The sequence below is a fragment of the Talpa europaea genome (genome assembly GCF_964194135.1).
Source record: "Talpa europaea genome assembly, chromosome: 10".
Lineage (NCBI taxonomy): Eukaryota > Metazoa > Chordata > Mammalia > Eulipotyphla > Talpidae > Talpa > Talpa europaea.
Genome location: NC_140077.1, coordinates 106,163,353 through 106,189,428, shown reverse-complemented (window position 1 = coordinate 106,189,428; position 26,076 = coordinate 106,163,353). Strand labels below are relative to the sequence as shown.

The 26,076-nt window shown below is 34.5% G+C and overlaps 1 protein-coding gene across 3 annotated transcripts in view; it reads right to left on the bottom strand.

Moving 5' to 3' along the window:
• The window catches only part of LRBA (LPS responsive beige-like anchor protein), a gene marked incomplete at both ends in the record, with an annotated part of 477,161 nt that overhangs the window by 95,652 nt on the left and 355,433 nt on the right, over positions 1–26,076 (bottom strand). For all 3 annotated transcript variants that reach the window (XM_084246225.1, XM_084246226.1, XM_084246227.1), the window contains one exon: positions 15,877–16,029. In XM_084246225.1, the coding sequence (XP_084102351.1) occupies positions 15,877–16,029 (153 nt within the window). The remainder of the gene's footprint in view (positions 1–15,876; positions 16,030–26,076) is intronic.

The window sequence follows — 26,076 nt, the reverse complement described above, 5'->3', positions numbered from 1 at the left end:
AAGATAACAAAGTGGAGGCAACAACTATTAAACTCCTGAGGGCAGAAGTCTAAAAAGTAGATTTAAATTATAGTGAAATATCACCAAAAAAGAATTCTTAGATGCCAAAACTGCCAGTATCCACCCATCTGCCTCAGGAGCGGTGGGAGGGGACTGTGTGGCATTACAGTACGCCAGGGGCCATGTTCAGCTTAAAACACATGTTCAAATTTTTATAATGATATATCTATTCCTTGTTATTTCTTTAATACAAATATTAAGGTAGAATAGTACAATTTTGACATGTATTTAAGAGGTCAAGAAACAATGATACATAAAACCTTTTCTACGGAGCTTTAAATTAAAGACTATTCCTTAGGAACATGGTAAGCAGATCCCTCCCTCCTTATTCTCCCCTATCCTTTCCCTTTTCTCCACAAAGAAACCAAGTGACTGAGACTCTTCAGATTCCACAAAGGCTTGTAACTTCTAGGTTGATGCTTCCGTTAAACACAAACCTAGCACTAAACATTGCAAATTAAACAAAACACATATAGGGAATTATAATGAAAAAGATGTGTGTGCCTTTAAAACAAACAGTTGTGAAGGAAGAGTAAAACAATATATATTTTGGTTAAGTAGGGTAAAAAAAAAATACATATGTAGTTGGTTAGATTTACAAAACACAAACTTCACCTAAACTTTTTCCCCATCAAGAAAGCATTAAAATAAAGGGGAATGAGCATAGGAAGGGACAAAGGCTTTAAATGACTCACTTAGGTCTATTTCTATCAATATAAATTTTTCATATTTTATTTTGCAGACATCTGGAATTGTACTGTAGACATAAACAGTTAATAACTGATGCCTGCAGAGCACTGTAGTTCTTGATTCCCAAATTAACACATATTACCATTATTTTCTAATTATTTCCATTATTTTCACAAGTCTTAGATTATCAGTTTCTAAAAGTTGTTTATAAAACATTGCTTGCAAAATTAACATTCATAGACTATCCAAAAAGGAGCTTGAAAAATAACTCATATTGCATAGCCAATTCATTTTAGGCAACAAAACATAAGAACTTAAGCAGATTTCCTTTTCCTTACAACACTTGGCTAGAATTACTTTTACCTTTTCACATATTGTATACTGTCCTGAACAAGTAGACCAGTGCAGATACAAAATCTACAATTTTGTATACAAAACACACAGTAAAACTCAGAAAATTGTAACAACAGAATCTGCATTATCACCAAACAAGGGCAAGGGAACTAAGGCATATTTTTTTAAAAAAGTCTTCTTTAGTAGATACAATTAAAATATTGGTCAAACTTGTTTAATTTTTAAAATTTACTATTTTATTACTACAAATATTTGCCTAACTCTGTGGCATCTACTGTACTAAAAGCAGAAGGAAAAAATGATGAGGAAGATCAAAAAGGAATACAGAAGAAAAATAAAAGGGGCGGGGTCAAGGAAATGGATAAAAAGGAAAAAGAAAAGGAAGATGGACAGACAGAGGAAGGAGGGCAAATTGGCTTAGTCAAGCTCTCTCGGGACAGTGTGCTGAGTTACCAGACCAGAAATGAGGGGTTGAAAGCTACTACTGATAACTGGTGGAGGCTGAAAGTGCTACTTAAGTGCTGGGTGTCTGTAAAAAAAAGAGGGAGGAGAGGTTTGAGACTGAGGATGCCAAGTGCATTCCCAGCCAGCAGAGTAAAAAGGAAGCATTAACAGTAGCCTCTGGGGAAGCTAAACATTCTCTCCCATGAGCCAGAGGGCAAATGTGGCAATAGCAGTGAGTAGCAGCTGGATGAAGGGATAAAGAAACCACAGGCAAGTTGGCAGCTTTAGACCTATAAGGCAGACTAGGCCTTGTTTTGAGATATTTAGAGTAACAAATGTCTGGAAGTAACACTTCCACCCTTCTGCTTCAAGTGGGTTACTAATCAACAACTCAGGGTGCAATAGATTGAAATTCAGTTTGTTAAAATCATGCTAAGTACTGAGCAACAGCTCTGTTGAAAAGATATAATTAATATAAGCTTTCTCGTAATTACAATAAAATCAGCATTCTCCATAATTATTTTAAATACAACTCCAAAATACATGTAATAAAAATACTTGAAATACTTTGGTTTAACAGTGCCTATTTCATTAATGTTTTCTAAACATTCTATATAGTTTAACATACTGAAAAAGGATATATCAATATTCCCTATAGTAAATTAGGGATGATTGAATGATACTCAAAGAAAGTAGAGAACTGGAAAGATCTTTAAAGTAACATATGAAATAATATTCTCTCATGTTATTTTTACTCATATTCTGCCACTGAAAAATTTGAAAGTAGTGTCAGAAGGCAATTAAATTACCTTTGTATACTTGGAGAGTGCAAGATAAAATATCAGAGTTCTTATTTCAAATAAGTATCTGCTCAATATTTCAGTACCATATTCAAAGATAATTATCAAATACAAAATTCACCAAACAAAACATTTTTCAAATTGTAACAGGGTGGTCCCCAGGAAAGGGGGAAGTTCCAGGTTCCCTGCCCCACCCAAGGGAGGGTGGAGCTGAGCAGGAAGAGGAGAAGCTGCAGAAGAGACTGAGGAAGGAAGCAGGATGGAGCCAGGAGACCTGGAGGAGGCGCATGGAGCCTAGAGACACGTGAAGAAACTGCGCTTGTCTTTTGGTCGTGGACTGGGTGACACAGATGTGGGTGAGACCCGTGGAGAGGTGACCATGGCAGCTTTTATCTTGATGTTGATTTTGCTCTTTTCCTTCCGGGCTTGTCTGGTTGTTTCTGACCCTTTGCTGTGGGTCCCCACCGGAAGATGCTTTAGACTTGTGGCAGGCTTTGGGGCTTTGCTCTGGGCCAATCCCATTTGGATGGACTTTTACCCACGAGGGGACGGGTCACTTTGGGTGCTTCATTTAGAAACTAGACTCTTTGCCTTACCTGTATTGTTTCCTAGTTTTATTAAAGTTCCTTCCCATTAAAGTCTCATATGTTTTGTGTTGTTGCGGCGGATGGCAGAACCCATTTAGAATAGGCAGGTTTGCGGGGTTTGGGCTGCCCCTCTCCCTGTCCTATAACAAAATTACTATGCTGGATATATGTGACAAGCCATAATTTTAATTGCTCTTAATTTTTAATTAAGTTTCCAAGACCTGAGAACAAGTCAATTCTCTTTCCTTCATCAGGAGTAAGTTAATTCAGGATTGATAGCATGAAAAAAGTCAGATTCTAGCCCTAGAAGAAGTTCACGTATGTAAAGAAAACAAAATAGAAAAGTAAAAATCATTAGTTATGTTGTGGGAGAAGAGAGGGATCTGGAGGGACCAGGAAAAGTTCCTTAAGGAAGAAAACTTTTAAGATAGGCCCTAAACCATATATAACATTTGGGTAAAAATTATTTGGAAAGCAAAAATATGAATATAACATGAAAATAAATAAACAGAAACCTGTTTATTTGAGGTCTGGAGAAAAGAAGAGAGTTCTCATGCTCATGATGTCATTTTTTTTTTTGCCTTCTTTTTCTTTCAAAGATTTTATTTATATTATTTACACAAGAACCGGGGTACAGTCCAGGTTCACAGGAGGGTGAGAGAATTCACCAGAGACAGAGTGGGGAACAGAACAGGCAGACTGACGAAATACACTGCTGAGGGGAGCAGCAGGCATGACAGGAGAGGTCTGCCGCACCATGTGGGACCCTCACCGGCCGGCAGGGATCAAACCCACGCTGCAGAGGCTGTGGAAAGCTTCACAGCGCTGTGCTCAACCGCCTGCGCCACCAGGGGAGGCCCATGATGTTATCTTTTAAAAGGCGACCGGGGTCGGGGCGGGGGGCAGATCCAGTGAAGTCCGGAGAGTAAAGTACTGAAGCTAGTTCATGGATACCATAGTGTGGATTTTGTATTTCAAGAACTGCATTGTCAATGTGGGAGCCACTAGTTGAGTACAGCTATTTAAGTTAAAATTTAAAATTCAGTTCCTAAGTAATATTACTGACATTACAAGTACATAAAAGTCATATTTCAAGTGCTCAGTAACTAGTGGCTACTAAGACCACAGGCTCAGTGACTAGGGGGACACTGAGGTACCAGCAGTCTTACTGAAGCGGCAGGATGATACAGGATGGATTCACCCACGTTTCTACAGCACATAATGTCAGCATTGTTTCCATAAACCTAGCGCTTGCAATCTATTTTGAGAGTACCAGGATCTGGATTTATAATTTTGTTTAGATTTTTTTTGCTGACGGATGAGAGTGGATGGAATAGCTGCAACTTGTGTTTACTCAGAAGAGTTTCGGGTCTTTCGAAGTACTTAGAAATGCACAAAGCTCAGTGTTATTACGTGGCATTCAGATTCTACCTCACATTTTGATAATTCTGTTAATATAATTAGTGTGAGATGTTGTGATTATCACACAAAGTAATGAGGTTTCCTTCTGCAAGGGTTTAAAACATTTCTGCAGCTCTCACATAAAAAAGATAGCCTTTTTCTTGGTAAATACGAAGCCAGAGAGTATATTTTTCCTGAACTTAACTAATCCATCCAGTTTCTTGATAAATTTAAACCACAGAACTTGCTTTCTCCAGACTTACACTTCAGTCATCTTATCTGAGAAGTAAAAATAGTTAATCTCTGGAAGAAGCTTCCCATATCTTGGATCATTTTTCCAGTGATCAGAGAATAGTGAACTAATCTTAGCCAAACATCTGCTTTACTCTCCACACCCCGTTCTTACCCACATCACATTCCCTCCCTTGTGACCTATTTTTGTTACTCTGCGATAATTGCCAGAATTTAGACCAATCTCATTTTAGGAATGACTTCACTGCTATTTGTGAATAAAGCCTTCTCACCTGTTCTTAGCTGGTATTACTCTAGAAACTTAACCTTTCCTTTCTTCCACAAATATTTCTTGTTCATAGGCAATGAGATATAAAACAGTAATTATTGCCTCCGGGAGCTTAAATTCATTGTCTTAGCATCTTCTTTCCTTCTACTAGGTGACGACCCTTTCTTCTACCTACTAATGTCTTTGTTCTCTCAGGTAGTATCAGGAGAGGAGTGCGAAAAATGACAAAGACGGTTCTAATAAAGTAAGGTGACAATAATGGCAAAATATACTGTTTCATTAGAATCTCCCAAGTCAAACCCAGAAATTTTTTCCGGGCGTAATCTATAATACCAATCTCCTGATTAGTTATTATAGCATAAATAACCAATTGTTTACCATTATCTATTTTTCATTCCTTTTAACAACAGGCCCATCCTCCCTTTCAGTTTTAGGGAACGCATCTTGATATTACACTTCCCAAACTCCCATGCAGCTAAGAGTGACTGTGTTTAGGATGTAGGGTATGAGCAGAATTGATGTACCTAACTTTCTAGTCCCATCCTTTAAAAGGGGAGCTGCTTATACGCTTGCCTTTTTCCAAGGAGCTAGAATATAAATATGAAAGGGGACTGAGAGAAATGTACAAGCTAGAGGCAATGGTAAACAAAAGAGAAGGAACCCAGTAACATCATGGATTTGATTTTTCCTAACTATTTGGATTGCTAAACAGCTCACACTTTAACCAAAAAAGATACTTCCCATGTCCATTTAAAAAAACTGTGTTTGGTCTATATGAAAGCTTTAAATCATAAAACTGACCATAAAAATTGTTACATTTATTAAAATGGGACATAGAAACACAGTCTAAAAAGGCATTATGATCAAATGGAAGTGCTAAAAGATCAAATACACTTAAGATGAAATGTATGTCTTAAGAGATAGAAAATCCTTCAATACCTAGTGTAAACGCCTCTTACTTATCTTCATTTCCTCAATGTAGTTAGTTGCTCTGTCATTTATGGGCCAATTGATCACAGTGTACGTAATTATTTCCATTAATAGAGAGTGAGTTCCTGTAGGGTAGTGATTATATTATATTCCCCTCTGCATTTTCCCAGAATTGAATATAGTATTTGGCACATGGTAAGTACCAATAACTGTTTGCTGAATAAAATACTGGACTTTTCAATGTAATGAAAAAATGTGCTGAAATATTTTTTCAGATATGCTAGAATTATAGAATTTCTGCAATAAAGTATATATCAGGACTAAAAGCGAGCCAAATATTGAACAGATTTATTTTTCATACTTCATGGATCTGCCCTGGTTCCCTAAGAATTCAGATCTGACCACTTGCAGGGGGGGAGGAATATATACACAGCTGAGAATTATTCTGATGAATCCATAAAAAAGAAAGAGTAGATTCTGATACACAAAGAGTAATCTATACTTTCGCTCTGGATATTTCTCTATTATATTATACAGAACAATAATTTGCCTTTCACTGGAAAATATTTATTATGATTGATATAAAACATGATTGTAAGGAAAAATTCTTTTGTATTTTTTAATAATTAAAAATATTAAATTGCAGGTAGTAAGGGAAAAGGTCAGTGTTAGGTACTGGAGGGAAATTCTTCCCAGCATCAGGAGGTATCACCAAAGTAATGGTGGTTGTGATGGAAACTGGGCAAACAAGTGCTCCTCTGTGAATTGAACTTCTTCTCTCATATTGCGAGCCAATGAGTCTCATGCTCCCTCTCCAACCATTATCATTAGTCCCTCACAAAAATGAGAACTTTCAGTTGTACCTGGCAGCATGCCACTGTAATAACTTACACAAAAATCGAAACTAGTGTACTTTTTGACCTCTTTCTCATTTGTTTTTATGAAAATATCTCTTCCACACTTTTCTTTTTCTTCTTACTTCTAACCTCCAATGAAGTTAAGCAGCTCTAAACAAGCATTAAGTTATCACAAATGAAGCGTTGCTATTTTTTTCCTCTAAAGTCAGGATGTAAAGGTACTTTAAAAACTTAAAGAAATTGAGAAAAAATGCTGTTTTAAACGAGGCCAGTTATATGTAAAATGACATTCCAAGTATTAATTTGGGAAGAATATCCAAATTCCAATCATGGTGATTAAGAGCATCAAATATGACTCTATTAAAACATATAAGGCAGGGCCTCTCCGGTGGCGCAGTGGTTGAGCGCTGGGTTGTGAAGCTGCCCACAGCCTCTGCAGCGCCGGTTCGATCCCCGGCTGCTCTCCGGCCACCGGAGGAGGGTCCCGCATGGTGCACAGACCTCTCCTGCCGCCTGCTGCTCCCCTCAGCCGTGTACTTCAGTCCTTCTGCCTGTTCTGTTCCCTGCTCTGGCTCTGGTGAATTCTCTCGCCCTCCCGCACTTCTGACTGTGCCCAGTGCTTGTATAAATAAATAAATAAATCTTAAAAAAAAAAAAAATAAAATAAAATATATAAGGCAGTAGTGTCCTATTTGCTGAAAGGTTTAACAGAAAGGGGATGGTAAAACAGAGAGATTATAAAAGACAGCACAGAAATTAACAGTTTGATGGTGTGTCCTAACAGACCTGGAAATGAGGTCACATAAATACAAATAATCTAATTTTGGGGACAAGTTTTCCATCTCTGCATTGGAGACAGAAGCACCAGGCTCACATGGAAATTAAGATCTCCTGTGAATCATACGGAGAATCTATTTTTAATACTTCACTCCTAGGTATCTACCTAAAGGATGTAAAAACAGTAATTTTTTACTTACTTATGCATGCCTATGTCCACTGCAGCACTATTCACAACAGTCAGGTTAGAGCAACAACCTTAGTGCCCAAGGACAGACACAGACACACACACACACACACACACACACACACACACACACACACACAGGAATAGGACTCAGCTATAAAAGCGATGAACTCTTGCCATATGAAACAAGAATGAACTAGAGGGGACTATGCTAAGTGAAATAAGCCAGAAGATGACAAATTCCAGATTGCATTACTCATACGTGGAATATAGAAAAATGAAACAAAGGATCAGATAAAACCAAAAACAATCCCTAGAAACCTGACTGTAAAATTAAGGTTACCAGATGGGGATGAGTAGGTGAAGAGGAAAGAGGTGGACAGGGTCCAATGGGTTGTGTGCAAGATAATGCTTGCCTTGGTGTTTGGTATGAAATGATAATATCCTCCTAAAGAGTTGGGACCCCACATTTCTGAATCATATACATTACTGTAAACTAATGTTACCTTAATAAAAAAAATTAAAAGAAAAAAAGAAACTCCTTTGGAGCTTCCATATAATCCCTGAGGGCAAGAGGCCTTGTCTGTCTTGGCTGTTTTGCATCACATAAACCTAGAGTGTAAGCATTAAACAGTATTGTTAAGTGAATTATCATTCAATTCCTATTTTATTCTAAATCAGTGTCACCATACAGAGATTATTTTTTTACTTATATTTGCATTCCTATACAGTTTTGGGCTCAAAGAAAAACTCCTAGCCAGAAAGAAGAAATATTATGGTTTCCTTGGTAATTGCATTCCTCATGACAAATTTGCTTCATATATTATCACTTGCAAGTATGTTTCATGCAAGTTAACAGTGAAAACATTTATCAATAATTGAAACATGGAATAAAGTAAGTTTGTAGTTGCCATAGTTAGGTTGCTTCTATGCTTTTCTAGATTTTTACTGATTTTTGCATGTGAATTCTTTTGTCTCATTAAAAATCTTGCTCTTGATGACATTACTTACCTGCATAACTTACAGCATTGCTCTAACAGTTTCAGAAGAAATATATCAATATTACCTAAACATAAGACTAGTAAAAAAAAAAAAAGGTTTAAGATTTTTTCTGGTTCTTTTGACGATAAAACATATTATACTTGGGGTGTACTTTTAAGTGTCACTTACATTAATGGCTTTTCAATATTTAGGGATTGGATTTTTTCTCTTTTTAACTTTACTTTCTAAATTATATATAACATAATTTCCAAGTCAAAATAAAAGGAAAATAGATTCAGGTTGTGAATATGACATTTCTTACTTTGGCCAGCCTACCTTTGGGAAAGATACCTGAAAGCTGATTAAAGGACATAGGTATTTTGTTAGAGATAGGCAAATCCTTCCCTGGGAGTGATTATTTTGCATTCTCACCAGCAACACAGCAGAATACCTGCTTTCCTATAGTCTCATCAACAGAGTATTTTGGTGAATTTTTAGAATTTTGCCAATCTGAAAGATGAAGATAAATTTCAGTCTTTTTAATATTTCCTTTATTGTGAGGCTTAATGTTTCTTCTAATGTTTAACGGACACTGATTTCTGTCATTTTCTATGAATTGTGTCTGATTTCTCCCACTGGGTGTTGGATTTATTTCCATGTAGTTGAGAAAGTCTTTACAAATGATGTTGGTCATATGTCTAAGTTTAAATCTTCCCCGTACTGATAACTATTATGGGTTGAAATGTGTACCTCCAAATTCATATGTTAAAATCTGAATTTTCCATTAACTCAGCATGTGACTCTATTTAGATATAAGGTCATTACATATGTAGTTATTTCTATAAAGATGAGATGATACTAGAGTACAAGAGATCTGATAATCCAGTATAGCTGGTGTGTCATAAAAAGGGCAAATGTAGACAGAAAGAAAGACACAGAGAGAGGATGATATGAAGAAACAGAAGGAAGATAGCTAGAGAGACCTGAAACAGATTGTTCCTTCACAGAAGCACCAACGGAGCTAACCCTTCTAAACTTTGATTTCAGACTTCTAGTCTCCAGAACTGTTAGACAACTCATTTTTGTTATTTAAGACACTCACCTCATGGTACTTTGTTACAGCAGTGTAATTATCTCCGCACTGGAAGCTGAAAAGTTTTTCCATTCCACAGAGATCAGCTATACCAGCTCTATAATTGATGAGGTTTATTTTTATGTTCTGGTCTGTTTCTGGGTTCTCTAATCATATCAGTTAGTCTATTTCTCCTAATTTTCCCAAATTACTACAGCTTTATAATTATTCTTGGTAGACAGTAAAGCAAGTCCTTCAGAAATCTTCGCCATTCTCAGAGCAGGTCTTGGCTATAGTAAGCCCTTGACCGTTACAGCCAGTTGGTTATAGTTCAACAAAAAACCTGGATTGGTTTTTACACTTAATTATTAATGTATTTGGGGAGTATAAACAGCCTATCAATATGGTATATCTTTTTCTCCACTAACTCAGGTATCCTTTTTATCTAGAATTTTCTTCTTTTTAAAGGACAGGTTTATCAGGAAAAAGAGAAAGGACAAAAAAAGGCTTCATAGACACAGGTGGGCTGAGAGCTTGAGCTAGAATTTTCACAGTAAACTATATATCAGGACTAAAAGCAAATAGGTATTAGATTTTTTTTCAAACTTCATAAATCCACACTGGTTCTGTAAGGATTTAGATCTGACAAATGTGGGGGAAAGCAGAGGAGGGAGGAAGGAATATTTCCACAGTTGAGAATTATTATTAACTGCAGTCACCATGGGTGTTAATATTCTTGACCATATCATTATCAATGTGGAAAATGAAAAGGCAATGGAAGAGGAACACTATGAAAAGCACATTTGCTTCTGGCATTTCTATTGCAAAAATTTTGTTTAATACTACCCTGGTCACCTCTCTTAAGGAACAGGCTTTTAAATGCCATTTCTCCAGAAAATGGAAACAAAGATGTGAACAAAGGTCAAAAAGAACAACCACTTTCAAATCTTAATCAATCCTCTCAACCTTAGAGTGCTGCTAAACACTGTAATTTGGAACATGATATGCCATTACAATAATCGAATTGCAGTATCATTGTGAACTCAGTCATCTCAAGCTGTACGCTTGTTATAGGTATATAAAGTACTTTCTCATCAGAAGCATGGTATTCCTAGTCTCAGCCATACTGTCATTCATCGCTTGAGAATTGTAAATTTTCCATTCAGAAGAAAATGTTACAAAAAACTGAACCAAAAAAAAAAAAATCTATGAAGATTTAAGTTGAATAGATTTAAAAGTTGGTGATAGGAAAAAACAGTAGAGAAATGAAATCTGAAATTGTAATTTTTCTCATAATATAAAAAGATATCATCAATTTAATTTGTCCACATATTGCCTGGAAAGGTAATACTCATTTCATTTCTCTTCGTCTTTTGAAGCAAGTGACCACGCACATCACCATTATGAAATAGCTAAGACAAAAGCTCTAGAAGATACACAACAGCAAACATGATTCAAACTGGTAACCCTGGGACAATCCATCAATAGTAATCTTCCTTTATTAGATACACACCACCTCTCACCTTTCTAGTTGTGCCATCTAAGTTATCAAAGAAGTAATCTCCCAAAGAGTAGGGCGCCGCCTGCCTTGTTCCCTGAATCTAACAGTGCTGGTTCACAGATAGGTACTATTAATTTGGGTATTATTTCAGGTGTTCATTTTAATACCTGTTAAATGAATGAATTACTCTCATTATAATTTGAATAAATTATACATCCTTCAGCTAAAACAAAATGCCCCACTTCACCAACTTTTACAAGTACACCTTATCATTACTGTTCAATGTATGGTTTTTCTTTGCCTCTAGCTCAACTTAGCGTTGTAAGAGACAATATAATATAGGTCCATAACATTAACATTATATCATAAGAGATAAATGATGAGGAGTCTGATCTGATAGATTTTTATACTATTTGAAGGTATGAAAGCCTGTTCCTTATTTATATTTCAAAAGCAGTATTTGGAATATTTTTTTTTTCCTGACCCAGATAGTATTAAATAACACAGACCAGCATCTGAGATGCAGAAACCAATGCTTTGATTTTACCCTGATTTCAAATGTTCAGAACTAAGAAATATAATTTATATGCTGGAAAGACTAATCAGCCTTAGGTGGATTTTCCTTCTAAAATACACAGAATATTATCTTATGAACATAAATCTAACACTTTAGTCAATTTACCAATCTTACATTTAGATCTTCATTATTTACTGAAAGCTCTGAGGATTAAAATGCTTAGGTAAGATAGGAAACTCAAATAACAAATGGAGCATTACTGATCCATCAATAAAGTAATTCTTTTAAAAACATCCTAACCCCTTGAATATTTGGGTAGCCAAATACTTTAAAAAAAAACATTCTGGGTATCTTAAAATGAGTATGTCAGTTCATTAATTCTGTGATCCCCCGCTACCAACAGAGTACTGTACAATCTGTTATTATTCACTGTCCTATAGATCATCTGTTCTTGGTGCTGGTTTGTTCCAGGAAGAAAGACAGCTGCAACACTATATCCCTGTTCAACCTGAGGACCATCTGACTTTAATTGTAACACACAGCTTGATGTGGCTCTAGCTATGAGAAGCTAAAGTATCGTCTGTAATAATCTGAAAAAGCAGAAACCTGCCAACAGAGGGCTGAAAACAGGGACTTGTGCTGTCTGGCTGCCTGACGGGCTGCAGGAAATATGATTAATGAGTAAGGTATAATGATATCAGGAACCCGATTAGCACCACAAAAAGGTCACAGATCAAAGTAGTATGCATTTCATGAGCTACAATCATTGCATAAAATCTGTGGACCTGAAGAGGTAGACCAAAAAGAGGAGGGGGATAAAACCCTTATGTGATAATATGCTAACAAATGCATAAATGCCATACTAACAATTTAATCATCTATAGAAAGTTAACAGGGAATTAAAAATGAGTCAATGGACCATTCTGTAGGAAACTTTTGTTCATCATAGGTGCAACGCAAATAATTTTAGATACGAGTGAGATATTACATCTTTTCATAATGACACATGTAAATAAAATCAAGTATCTTTTTAATTATGAATTTAAAAGATCAGAGATGTAAATACTGAATTTTAAACTTTTTAGACTTAATTTACAGTGAAATTTTTTTGCAATACTTTTAAGAATGTAAGGTTATTCAGAGTCTAAACTATAAAGACATCTGTAAAACTCACAGGAAGAGAATCAGAGACAAATGTTTAATAAAATTAACAGTAAATCATAAAAACGTGTAGTTATTATTGAAAAGTACTATTTTGTATATATAGTTTCACAGCCACATTTAAATTTAGAGGAAGGGAAAATAAAACTTAAATCTGACTGAAAACAAAATGGTATGTTGCCACCTTCTTTTACTTGGTGCCCCTGGGAAACCCTTCCCACACAGATCTGAGTCTTTTGAGGTAAGGCTGAGAGAGGACAGATGAGAGATGGAGGCCAGAAGAGTGGCTTCACTCCATTTCTACATCTGAATTTTACTAATTGTTAAATATTGTTGAAAACTATAAGTAAAAGTTATGAATTGTTTCTGTCTCTTATACTCCTTTTAAAGCAAAACAAACAGGGCCTCCCTAGTGGCACAGGGGTTAAGTCTTAGCACTATCAAGCTATCACCAGCCACTGCAGCAGGAATTCCATCCCCAGGCAGGGAGATGGCCCACATGGTGCAAACCCTCCTGTCTCACCAGCTGCTCCCTTCAGCAGTGTATTTCAGTAGATCCACCTGTTCTGCTTTCCACTCCATCTCTAGTGAATCCTCTCACCCCCTGCACCTCTGGCCTACACCTCAGTTCTTGTATGCATAATAAAATAAATCTTAAAAGAAAGCAAAGCAAACACACAAACTTCTCTGTACAATATTATAAGTATGGTAATGATTAACAGAAAGCGGATTGCCTTGAGACTTAAAATTTTCAATCATATTTGAGAAGTATTTCAGTAAGAAAATGATCAGAACAAATTTTAAAATACATACTTTTACAATGTGGATTATGATTTATAGCTTTCAAATATTATATAAACATTATTTTATATTCACTTACTAGTAAAAACATTTTTTAAATGGTGATTCTAAAGGAATCCTTAAGTAGATGAAAAAACAAGTCTCAAACTAGGAGGAAAGTATTGGCAAAATATATATTGGAAAAAAAAATTTTATGGAGCACATATAAAGATCTATTCTACAACTGAATATTAAAAGATAGGAAAAAGATTTGAAAAGACAGTCCACTAAAGAACATATATGAGTAGAAAAAAAGGCTGTGAAAAGATGACAGGTATCATTAGTCATGAAGGAAAGGCAAGTTAAAACCACTATGGGATAGTTACAAGAATGGCTAAAACTGACAACATCAAGTCTTAGCAAGAATATTGAAAAACTGGAACTTCATATATTATCAGTAGGAATGCAAAATTCTACAGTAAATATATTCTTATCATACAATTCAGCAATTAACCACCTAGGAATCAATCCAAGAGAAATGAAAACAGATGTCTACCCCAAGTTTTATGAAAATATTCATAATAGGCTCAATCTGGAGAAAATGCAAGCATCCAAAAACTGGTAAACAGCAAACACAATGTGTTCTATCTCTACAGTAGAATACTGTGAAACTCATAAATACAAACTACTGACAGAGGCAACACCACAAATGACTCTCAAAAACATCACAAGAAGTGAAAGGACCCAAACACAAAAAGACTAAATGCTGCATGATTCTGTTTATGTAAAATTTTTAGAAAAAGCAAAACAATAAAGACAGAGTCAGTGGTTACTAAGGACTAGGGGTGTGAGCAGAGACTGCCTACCAACAGGTATGAGAATGTTCCTTGGAGTGATAGTAAGTGTTCTAATCAGGGTTATGGTCATAGTTACGTAACTGTATAAATTTATTAAACTCATGGAATGGTTTACTTTTAAAAATGTGATTATTACATGTAAATTATATCTCAATGTGTTTTAAAAGGTAAGCAAGAAGGCAGAATGACTATAGGTTCCATTGATTTCCATGTTCCCCAGAAAAGAATCACAGAACCATAGACAACTGCCACATTTAAGTGTGACATCTCCCTCAATATCTTACAGAAAGAAATAAGTTTTATCTTGGGCTTTCATTTTAATGATATGAGAAGCTTCAAAAATGAGTGTGGTTAGAGTAAAATGCAAGCTGTACCTTTTAGACTATGTTATTAAAATATTAGGTGCTATTTTTTGAGTGCATACAATGAGTCAGAGATAGGTATTTTACATACAGAATTACAATTTTATACTTATTTCCATATAACAAGTGAGGAAATCAAGGCCGAGGAAAAAAAGTATCTAAGGTCCATTCAGCAAGGTGACTTATCCAGGATTCGGAAAACTGGTATAATTGTCAAGACAATATTCCTCACAACCCCTGTGTTGCTTCCAATGCATAATATGTGTAATTTAGATAATGATTGCAGTAAGGATCTGGAAGTAAGGATAAAATTATAATTGTTGTCATGAAAGTTAAGAAATGCCAGCTAGAAAACAAAGATGCAATGATTTTTCATTAAGTGTAAATTAAAAAAATACAATTTAAATTTCACTTTTAACATGGAGGATGACAAAGCTATTACTTTTAAATATTGAGAATAAAGCTCCCTGATTCAAAGATTCATGAAACCAAAAGACAAAAAAGGCATATTAATTTTTCATAAAATACAAAAACCATATAGCAGAGGACATTAAAGAAAGACCCAGTAGAAAGGATTCTGAGATCTTTGCTAAGCACAATTACTGTGATTATAAGTTTTAAGTTTTTGTATTTTAAATATTACATGATGACATCTTTCAAAAGAGAGATACATAATTTGGAAATTCTGATTCTATTACCAAAAATAACAATGGTCTTCTAACCTGGAACCCAGGACAGTTTTATATTTGGGGTATAATAAATCCAAGTTTGAAAAAGCACAGATCAGTGTTTTACTCATAATGTTTGCTTATAATTGGATTATGTGCATATGAAAGTATGTAAATTTTGCATAAGAGAATAAAAGAAACCATTATATTTTTCATGTCAATAGAATTTTATAAAGTGTAGGTGGAAATTCATGAACTATTATGGCACTTTCCACAGTTTTGTCCCAAAGAGGAAGGGTTAATGATTATACCAACACATGAAAGATACTTGAGAAAAGGCTCAAGGCAGAGTAAATGATTACCATCTTACCAATCTGTTTATGCGAACAAATTCTTCTGAGGTTTTGGCCCAAGGAGGAAGTTCAACATCAGATACTACTGTTCCATCATCCATCACTCCAAGATTATAATTATTGAAGTTGACAAACATCTCAGGGAGATAATAAAACTCAGGGATCAACTCCTATATAAAAATGAAAGACAATGTCATATTATAAATTGTAGAATACTGCTACGTCATAAAGGGCCTGGTCATTTCCAAATGTATAGAAGAACAAAATAAACAGTAATTTTTTCACTTTTCGTATCATAGCCCTATTACTGTTTTCATCACAGTAGAGCAATCCTATCCAACCAAGTTAAATAACATATTCCTGCATGATTATATGCTTTCCATTTAAACAAGTGTCATAACCTAAAAATTGCTCAATACTAATATTTGAGTAATGTTTGAGGTTTGATAAGCTATAAACAGAGATAAGCTTGCTATGAGTTTAAATTAGATTTTTAATAAATTATGTGGAATTTTTGCCAGAAAAAAAAACAAAATTTTTAAAACATTCCCATTAAAGTACCACTGCCTTGGTCCCTGTATCAACCAGAGAAATATTCATTACATTTAGCCACAGTGTAACAACATATTCTGCTCACATTTCAAAAACATCTAAGGTTAGTTTTAAGGAACTAATGCCGATAAAAGATGAAAATTTATAATTAGTCTAGAAAATGACCTGCCTAAGAAGCTGAGTAAATTAAATATATGGCCTTAATTTTTTTAAAATATGGTTTTAATAAGAACTTTAAAATACACTTTAATGGGATATTTACTAAGCTGAAAAATGCAGCCAGTTAGGTTTTTGTGTACAAGCCCCAGATATTAACTATTTCAGAGGTTCTTTAGATCAGACTTGAAATTCAGTCTTGACATGGGTCAGTGACTCGGTGGTCTTTCAGATACCCCCTCAGGGCCAGCTATGGCAGGACTGGCTTCCAAACAGTTGAGTAAAATAGGAAGGTCATCAGATTTTGGACAAGGTCAGTATGAACTGGAGAGAGCAAAGAAAAGAGATCCAGCAAGAATTAAGCCATTATCACCTCCATCATCCATGTGAAATGTTGTTTGACTTTGAGCGGTACATCCTTTGTTTATAATCACAATAATTAACTAAGCAGGGCAGAAATGAGGTTGTCCTCCAAATGCCTGACAACAAACTGATCATTAGACTTGAAAAACATTTAACTCAAATAAATGTAACACTAATAAAAAAGAATTCTGCTAAAATTTTAACATTAATTTGCACAGTGATCACACAATTTTTTAAAATTCTCATTTCCAAAAATTATGCAAATAAGTCTGACAAAGGAGAGAAAAAGATACATGTGGGTTATTTTATTCAATAAAAAGCTATATCCAATTTATTTGCGCTAACATGTATGGCATAAGATTAGTAAGGTACTAAAATAAACTCTCAAAGACCATTATCACATTTAATTTCACAGCAATGTTATAAGGTATCATCTCCATTTTTTTAAATCATCTCCATTTTTAAGACAAACTAAGGCTCAAAATATAATTTGCTCAAATTTACACAGCTGATTTATTGTAAGTGGTATTTTAGATCAAGACTTGTCTCACTCTAAAACCTGTGCCCTTAGTGATCAAATAAGTATGAGTTCTACAGTGCTAAACACTTTATTTTTTATCTCATTGTTCTTCACATTTATTTATCATTCATTTACAACACTATATAATTAATATTACTGCTTTATACCGCGATCAGTTATAGTACCACTGTCAAACTGACCCGTCTACTTGTCTCTCACCTCTACTCTTCCTCCTCTGAAAACCCACTATTACTAGTCTGCTGTTATTAAACACTGTAAATACAGATGTTTACTATAGATACTAAATAAACAAAAAAAAATAAATTTTGGGGCCTCCCTGGTGGTACAAGGGGTTAAACACCGCACTATGAATCCGAAGCCCCTGCAGCACTCTTTCCCAGGCTAGCCAGGGAGCAACCCACATGGCACAGGAGACCTCTCCTGTCTCACCCTCTGCTCCCCTCTGCAGTGTATTTCAGTCAGTCTGCCTGGTCTGTTCCCCGCTTTGTCTCTGGTGAATGCTCTCACCCCCCTGCATCTCTGGCTTGTATCCCAGCTCTTGTATGCATAAGTAAATCTTAAAATAAAAAGTAAACTTTTAATTCTTTGATGATAAGAAAACTGGTTTTCCTAAAAAAAAAAACATATCATATATGTAATATATATATATTACAAGAGTATTTAATGACAAAATTTATCAAACAGGCAGAATTTTTAAAATATGCTTTAATTATTTACCCAGATATGGAAATAATTCAATTTATAACTATTATTAATTTGTTGAAGTTTACATTCAACTGATTTTACTTTGGGAAATTCTACCAATATTCCTTATTTTCACTCTATATTACTTATGCTAATAAAGAAAAATGTTACTACTCCTAGGTTCTAAAATAGTAGCAAGGACCATGTCTTCCTTGGGTACTCAAAATCAAAAGTAGCCTTTTCACTAAATTTAATGTTAATTCTTTTAATTTCAATAATATCCACCATCCCCACTCCACCATAAGGCTCTCAATGACTGGAAGATAGCATTCTTCTTTCGCTTGTTATATTCACCATGTGCCTAATAATTCTAATAAATTATAGATTCAAAGCAATGAAAATGGCTGAATTTTAGATCCAAGGTGTCTCCCAAGTTTTAAAATTTGGGAGATCAGTGATTTCTATTATAAATCAGAGATATACATTATAGAGTAAAATTATACAAAAACATGCTTTCTTGAGACCATGCCTAGGAAGCATAAATGGAACAAGTGACATTTCATAACAATTTTCTTAAGAATAAAGTTTTCAGGGCCTCCCGGTGGCGCAGCGGTTGAGCGCTGGGCTGGAAGCTGCCCGCAGCCTCTGCAGCACCAGTTCGATCCCCGGCTGCTCCCCGGCCACCGGAGGAGGGTCCCACATGGCGCGCAGACCTCTCCTGCCGCCTGCTGCTCCCCTCAGCAGTGTACTTCGGTCCTTCTGCCTGCTCTGCTCCCCGCTCTGGCTCTGGTGAATTCTCTCACCCTCCTGTGCTTCTGACTGTACCCAGTGCTTGTATAAATAAAATAAATAAATAAGTAAAAATCTTAAAAAAAAAAAAAGAATAAAGTTTTCAATCTTTATTTGTAGTGCTAAAATTTTTTAAATTTTTTTATATTTTTCTCTCTCTTCCACATCTGTCATTGTATTCAAGCTGCTAAACAACTTGGAAAAAAAATACATTTGTTCAATACACAAATGTTCATCACAGGCTTTTTCTACAAGCTCTAAATTCAATTAACAATATTTTTCCTGACCTCCTTTAAACATATAAATGTATTATGAATTTAAAACGATTTTACTTTCATATTAACTGTTTTACCCTAAACATAAACTCATTTAACTAGAAATTAAATGGAGCAAAAATATACATAAAACAGATACATTTTGATCTGTTGATAAAATTTTAATCTGTTGATGAAAAAGCAATTTTAAACTTTTATGTGTAACTGGATCAGGCTAAACTTTCAGTTACATAATCTATCATGCAGGGAGGAAAGTAATAATTCATAATTTCTGTTTAATGATCACAGATTTTATGATTTTATTTGCAATTGACTGCTAAAGATAGATATCTTGTAATTTTGTGCAATGGACATTATCAAAATATCTCAAAAGTAAAAATGTAAATTTTATTAATTAAAAATTAAGTTTAATCATGGTTCAATTCAATTGAAATTTATGAATTTGTGTTTTGCTCTATTTTTTCCATCCACCCATGTACTCCTCCAATTTTAAAAGATTATTAGGCATTTCCAGAGTATTTTCAGAGTGCAGAACAGAGGTCTCTTGAAGACATTCTCTTTCTCTGTCTTTTGGGAAAGGCTAAGCAAACAGTAGATTATGTAAGGTGCCCAGAAGCAGCAGTGTCAAAAGTTAGTCTGTTTAAAGATACACAAGCCAAAGAAGAGAGAAAAGATTTTCCCTAAGATTAAGGAAGCAGGTTTCTAAAACTCTATAGTCAGTTTTCTTTAAGTCTGGGGGAAAGAACAGGGGATGGAAAAGGTTAGGCTGGAATCCAGGGGGAGGCTAGTGGAGATGAGGGTCACTACTTGCCTATAGAATGCCACTCTTTGAATAAGAAAATGAGAGCCTTTATGGGTTAGTATAGCCCAAAGTAACCCCCTTTGGTAACTGGAGTACAGATTGGATTCCAGATCCTATTTTTCCACCAATCTGGAGCCCTTACAAAGAAAACAATCCTCCTAATTGATGCACTTAGGAAAGTTAGTCCCACAGCATTATGGCTTTTGGCATCAGCAAGTGTTGATTAACCCAAACTTGGTATTAACTAACAAAAGAGCTTGTGTCTTAGACAATAAGGATGTAACTAATGAACACGACAAAATGAAGATGTGAGGGTCAATTTTGGAAGTATCATGTAAGCCTAGATCTCATTCAAATCTTAGGAAAAGGAGTTCCTGCCCTATATCTCTACTGATTATGAATGAATTCCCCACTAGACTAATATGAAGTACCTTTGAATTCAAACTGGGATATTTATTATATACTTCATACTGCATACTTGAATTGTTGCCTACGAATTTATATGTATTTCAATAATGACATGTTACCAATATATTCACAGGTAATTATTTCTGGGAACCAAAATGGTAGGAAGAATTCAATATGGGCAGAAATACAAGTAATACTTTTATTAAAAGAAGAAAACGTTAAAGAAATCCCTTTCATTTATGAAGCCTGGCATCACAAAAGGAAATATAACTTATCAATATCCTAAAAAATTTATTCCAGTTTTAATTTTTGCAGAAAACTGTGTTAGGTTGAGAGATAAAGACATGAGTATATTCCCCTGACCACAATCCCCCTCCCCCCATCACAGATAAAATTGCTAAATAACATTAAAGGGATACACTTATTAGAAAGAAACTGGCTGTAGAAACAAATGGCACTCTAGAAATTCAAAAATATGCGGGAGTTCATCAGAGAAAATTTTAGGGAAAAGAACATAATACATTAAGGAATACATTTAATAAAAATATATCACACTGCTATTAGAAAAAGCTACAAAACACTGTAGGGAACAATTTAAAAAGACCTAAATAAACGAAGGATAAACTATGTTTAGAGATAAGATCTCATTTTAATCCTAAAAGCATCTTTCTAAGAACCAAGTCTTGGTATGATGCTGAATATTACAGTTCAAAACTATCTCCTTTGACAGATGAAATTTAGTAACAGAGTCAAAGATTATGTCTCTCCAATACTTCTAATGTACATTTACAAAGTGAAGTATGTTTTATATTCATCAGAACAGAACATTCAGCTCTGGATAAAAAACACATGTTCAGCAATTCTTTAAAACATCAGTGTAAAATGATAAGTAAACAACACTGACAGAAGACAGAGATATTTACAATTCACATTTTCTTCTAACTTGCTGACAATAATTTTAATCTCTATCACTTAATTAGGCAGATGGGTCTTAGAGGCAGGTAACATGGTTAAAAAGTAGTATATCATCTCCTAAAATAAAAATCTGAAAGGTTCAACCAGAGGTTATACCACAGTTGGGATAAGCCCATTGCTTTGATCACAAATCCCAAGGCTTTCATGGCAAAATGACAAGGATTGGTTGTGACCACACATATGCTTTAGTTTTCTTAATTAAGGTATGATCTCCACTGATATGAGTGGCCTCTGTAGAGAAGTGATGTGATTCTCCAATGAACAGTCACTAATTCTATCCATTGAACTAAAACCATTCCTTCAGTAATACCTGGGCAACCATGACCATGACAAATACTAATCTATTAACCCAAAGAAACAAAATAATCAAAACCAAAAGTCAAAATTAGGCTACTTCAGAGGTAAAGTTAAAATTTTTATATTCTCCTTACTAAAATAGGAAATCTGTACAATTCAAATATAAGCATTGTATGAAGATAATTAATTTAACAAAACTTAGGAATATTGATGGCAGAAAAGGTTTGAAAGCAAAATGTTAGCTTTACACTATGGGAAAAAAAATGAGAGAATTTATGAAGGAAAAGAAATCCAAATTAAGATTTTATAATGAATAAAAAAGTTGAAAAATTATAATGTAATATATTATGAAAAAATGTACATGTCCTGATAAATTTTAACTTTCACATGTTTATTAGCCCACAAACAAGAAAAGCTTTTTTAAGTAAATGATTGAAAAAATTGAGTTGAATTGTCTATGGATGCCATTTTAAATAAACTGTATATGTCACAGTTTTCAAATTGGTGTTTAAATATAGTTTCTCCATACTTTGTAGATAAAATGCTGTTTTTTTCCTTTTTAAAAGAAATATAATGGCAATTTTTTAAAGAACTGGAGAAGGCAAATAATCAATAATCCTTCTAGACAGATCCAATAAATGCCACACATCATTTCGAATACATTAAAATAAAGAAAAATTTATGAATTAAAAACTAATAGATAATAGGTAACCCATCTTAATCTAATATATTGGAGAGAATAATTGGGTTTGACTTTGTCTACTTAACCTACTAGCCACATGCCCTTAAATTAATTTAATTTTCCTGACCCTTACCTCAACTGCCATTTCTAAAACATAGGGTTGTTGTGAGGCAAATATAAGATAACACAGAATTCTATATTTGCATAAGTTAATACTATTAATTCATTACTAGTAATTATTATTATTACATACCAGTATAATAGTAATAATGACAGTATATTAATAATCATTACTATTATCTTTAACATGACCACTGATGAAAATCCCAATTTATGCATTCAACTTGCCTAATTCTTAAAATCCAACATTCACTGAATAATGTCCATTCACAAAAGCATTTAACATTAATTCTAAGGTCATTTAACAAAATTCACTTGTGAAATAAATATGGCCACAAAGTAACTGAGTCTTAATAATTCCTACTAAATAATTACCACATTGAAAACAAATTTAATATTTTTTATTAATGATGACAATATGACTTAACATGCTTCACTTTGTGAATGAATAGCCTCAATATTTTATAGCTCTCTCCCCATTCAAAACATTATTTTCTTCAGTATTTGGACTAAAAGTTTTCAGTGAGCCTTTTATTATTACAGGACCCGACTTTCAATGAAACCATAATTTGGGAAGAGATAATGGACATTAATAATGCAAACAGTAAGAGAATACATATACATGTACACACATATATAATGTGTATATACACAGACGTGTACGCACATACATACACACATACATAAATATAAGTAAATGAGTATGGAGAAGAACAATCAACATCTGTGTATATGAGCACATAAATGATCAGTCATTATCTTTATTTTTAAAGATTTATTTATTTATTTTATACAAGAACCAGGGTAGAGGCCTGATACGCGGGAGGGTAAGAGGATTCACCAGAGACAAAGCAGGGAACAGAACAGGCAGACTGACGAAATACACTGCTGAGGGGAGCAGTGGGCGAGACAGGAGAGGTCTGCCGCACCATGTGGGACCCTCGCCGGACAGCCAGGATTGAACATGCGCTGCAGAGGCTGTGGACAGCTTCACAGCGTGGCACTCAACCGCCGGCGCCACCAGGGGAGGCCCCGTCATTATTTTTAATTGAACAAAAATTATAAGCTCACTAGTCAAAAAACAAATTACATGTATGTGTACATTTTTATAACTCAGGAAGATCAGAATATTTTCTAAGTACACAATTTTTCTGTCTAGCATATACGTAGTATAAAAAGAAAAATATTTCATCTTTCAAGTAATTTTATTAAAGAATGAAACATGGTTTATTAAGGATAAAGGAACATAAAATTCAATAGTAAAGAGAATTAGTCTATGGGCACATCATTTAACATATTAAGAAGAGTTAAAGAGATGTGGCAAAGTTAACAAACCTGCAATATGTGCATATGTATAAAATAAGGATGAACAGAAAATTCAGTTTGAGTATGAGTGTTTTATATTGAGAGGTGCGACAGCTTAAATTCACTCTAATGTGAATGTAAGCATGAAACAGAGACAAATGGAAAAATATAGACTGGAAAAAAATAAAAGGGAAAAGGGGAACCCTTGTACTATGTTGGTGGGAATGTAAACTTGCTCATTCACTATGGAAAAGAATGCAGAGTTTCTTAAAAAAAAAATTAAAATAGATCAACCATATGGTCTAGCATTTCCACTTCTTAGTATGTACCCAAATGAACACAGGATATACAAGAGATACATGCACTCACATGTTTACAGCAGCACAATTCCAATAGTCAAGATTGGAATCTACCTAGGTGCCCACTGACAAATAAATAATAAAGGTGTGATATATTTACACAAAGGACATTGTCACATGTGATAACATGGGTGGATCTTCGGCACATTACTACATGAGATATGTCAAAGAAAGGCCAGGAATATATGATAGAATTTATATGTGGAATCTAAAACAGCCAAACTCTTAAAAACAGGAAATGAAACAGTGATTACTAAGATGTGGAGGAGGGGACAGGACAAGTGTTTTTTGAGGGCACAAACCAGCAACAAGTAGTAAACAAGCCCTGGAGAATTAATAGACCATATAGAGAATACAAACAATACTGTATTATAATTATCAAACTTAATTTTGCCAACCACTAAAAGAAAAGCAACATGAAGAGGTGCTAGTTAATGCTACAGTAGCAATCATATTACAATATATAAATGTATCAAATTAACATGTTAAAAATCTTAAATTTGCAATATTATACTAGATACATTTTAATTAAAAACACTCATTTAAATTTAGAAAATACAGGGGAGGAGGCGGGAGAGGGATCAGAGGGAGGGAGGGAGGAGCACAGGGGACTGAGGTGATGGTGCACGGGTGTCTTGGTGAAGAAAACTCTATGGGGACTATAGCTGAAGGGGTGGGGAAGCAAATACGGTTTAAAAATGAACAATGATGTAACAAAATTTTTTTAATTAGTATAAAAAAATAAACAAAATAAAGGGCAAATACATATGGGTTACTGAACTTATTTCGTAATGTCTAAATTTCTCATGTCATTTTCATTGTTATTTTTTTAAAAATGACTAAATTGAAAGAAAGTACAGAAAGCAGAAACGTACAAAGCATGAATGGAAAACGTTTAAGATTTCTATTTTGCTTTCTTTAGTATTTAAGACTGCCGAATTATTTAAAACAGGAGGAAACAGCAGGAAAGGTGAAAATAATTTTACCAAGAAAACAAATCAATTATTAACCTTTTCTAAAAAACCCAACATGAAATATATTTCTAGCAATTATGTTCTACTAACTGTAGCTAAACACTTTTTTATAAATGGCTCTACCACTGATGCTATCAGCATCCATGGAATGTATTATGGTCGGAGAGGTGCTGATGGGGTAGGGGGAGGAGAGAAGGAAGCTAACTTATCTTCAGATTACAGACCCCTGGGACTTCTGGGGTAGTGGAGGGCAAGTCAAAGGTCTCATGTTTTACAAATCTCACAAGACACAAATAAAACGGTACAATGATTACCTCTATTTTGAATTATTATTTAATATGATGTGCACACTTAAAATTTTTAAGGGTTCATTTTTAAAGATAAAACTAAACTAATTCTTGAAATATTACTTATCTTCCTTTATTTATATAATATTATTTTGTAGTTTCTTAGTAACTGGTTGCATTTCATTTATTTATTTGCAAGTATGGAATGTGCTGCACCGACCCCACTAATTTCAGAACTTAGTGCAAATTTTACATTCCTTAGTAACAATAGACAATAAATCAAAGATGGGTTTTTTTTTAACTGAATAACCAAGATGTGAACAGCAATATTATGTACACATAGACTTCTTATATAAAGCTGTAATAGTTAAGAACATCTGTCTTACATGTAAAAATGTAGAAAATGGAATCATTAACAACTCAGGTGACACTGAGTAATTCTCTTGTGGACAGAAAAGCCCTTCCTAAAATCAGGGATGATAGCAGCCCCTTTCCACATGGAGCATGTAACAATTTGGATTTTGCTGTGCCCTTCTGGCTGGGGTGTCCTCTCTCCTCTCCTATCTTACCCTTTTTCAGCCTCATTTATTTACCTGCTATACAAGTCATTCCCAATTCTACCTCCCCCAGTCAGAATTCATTTTATTT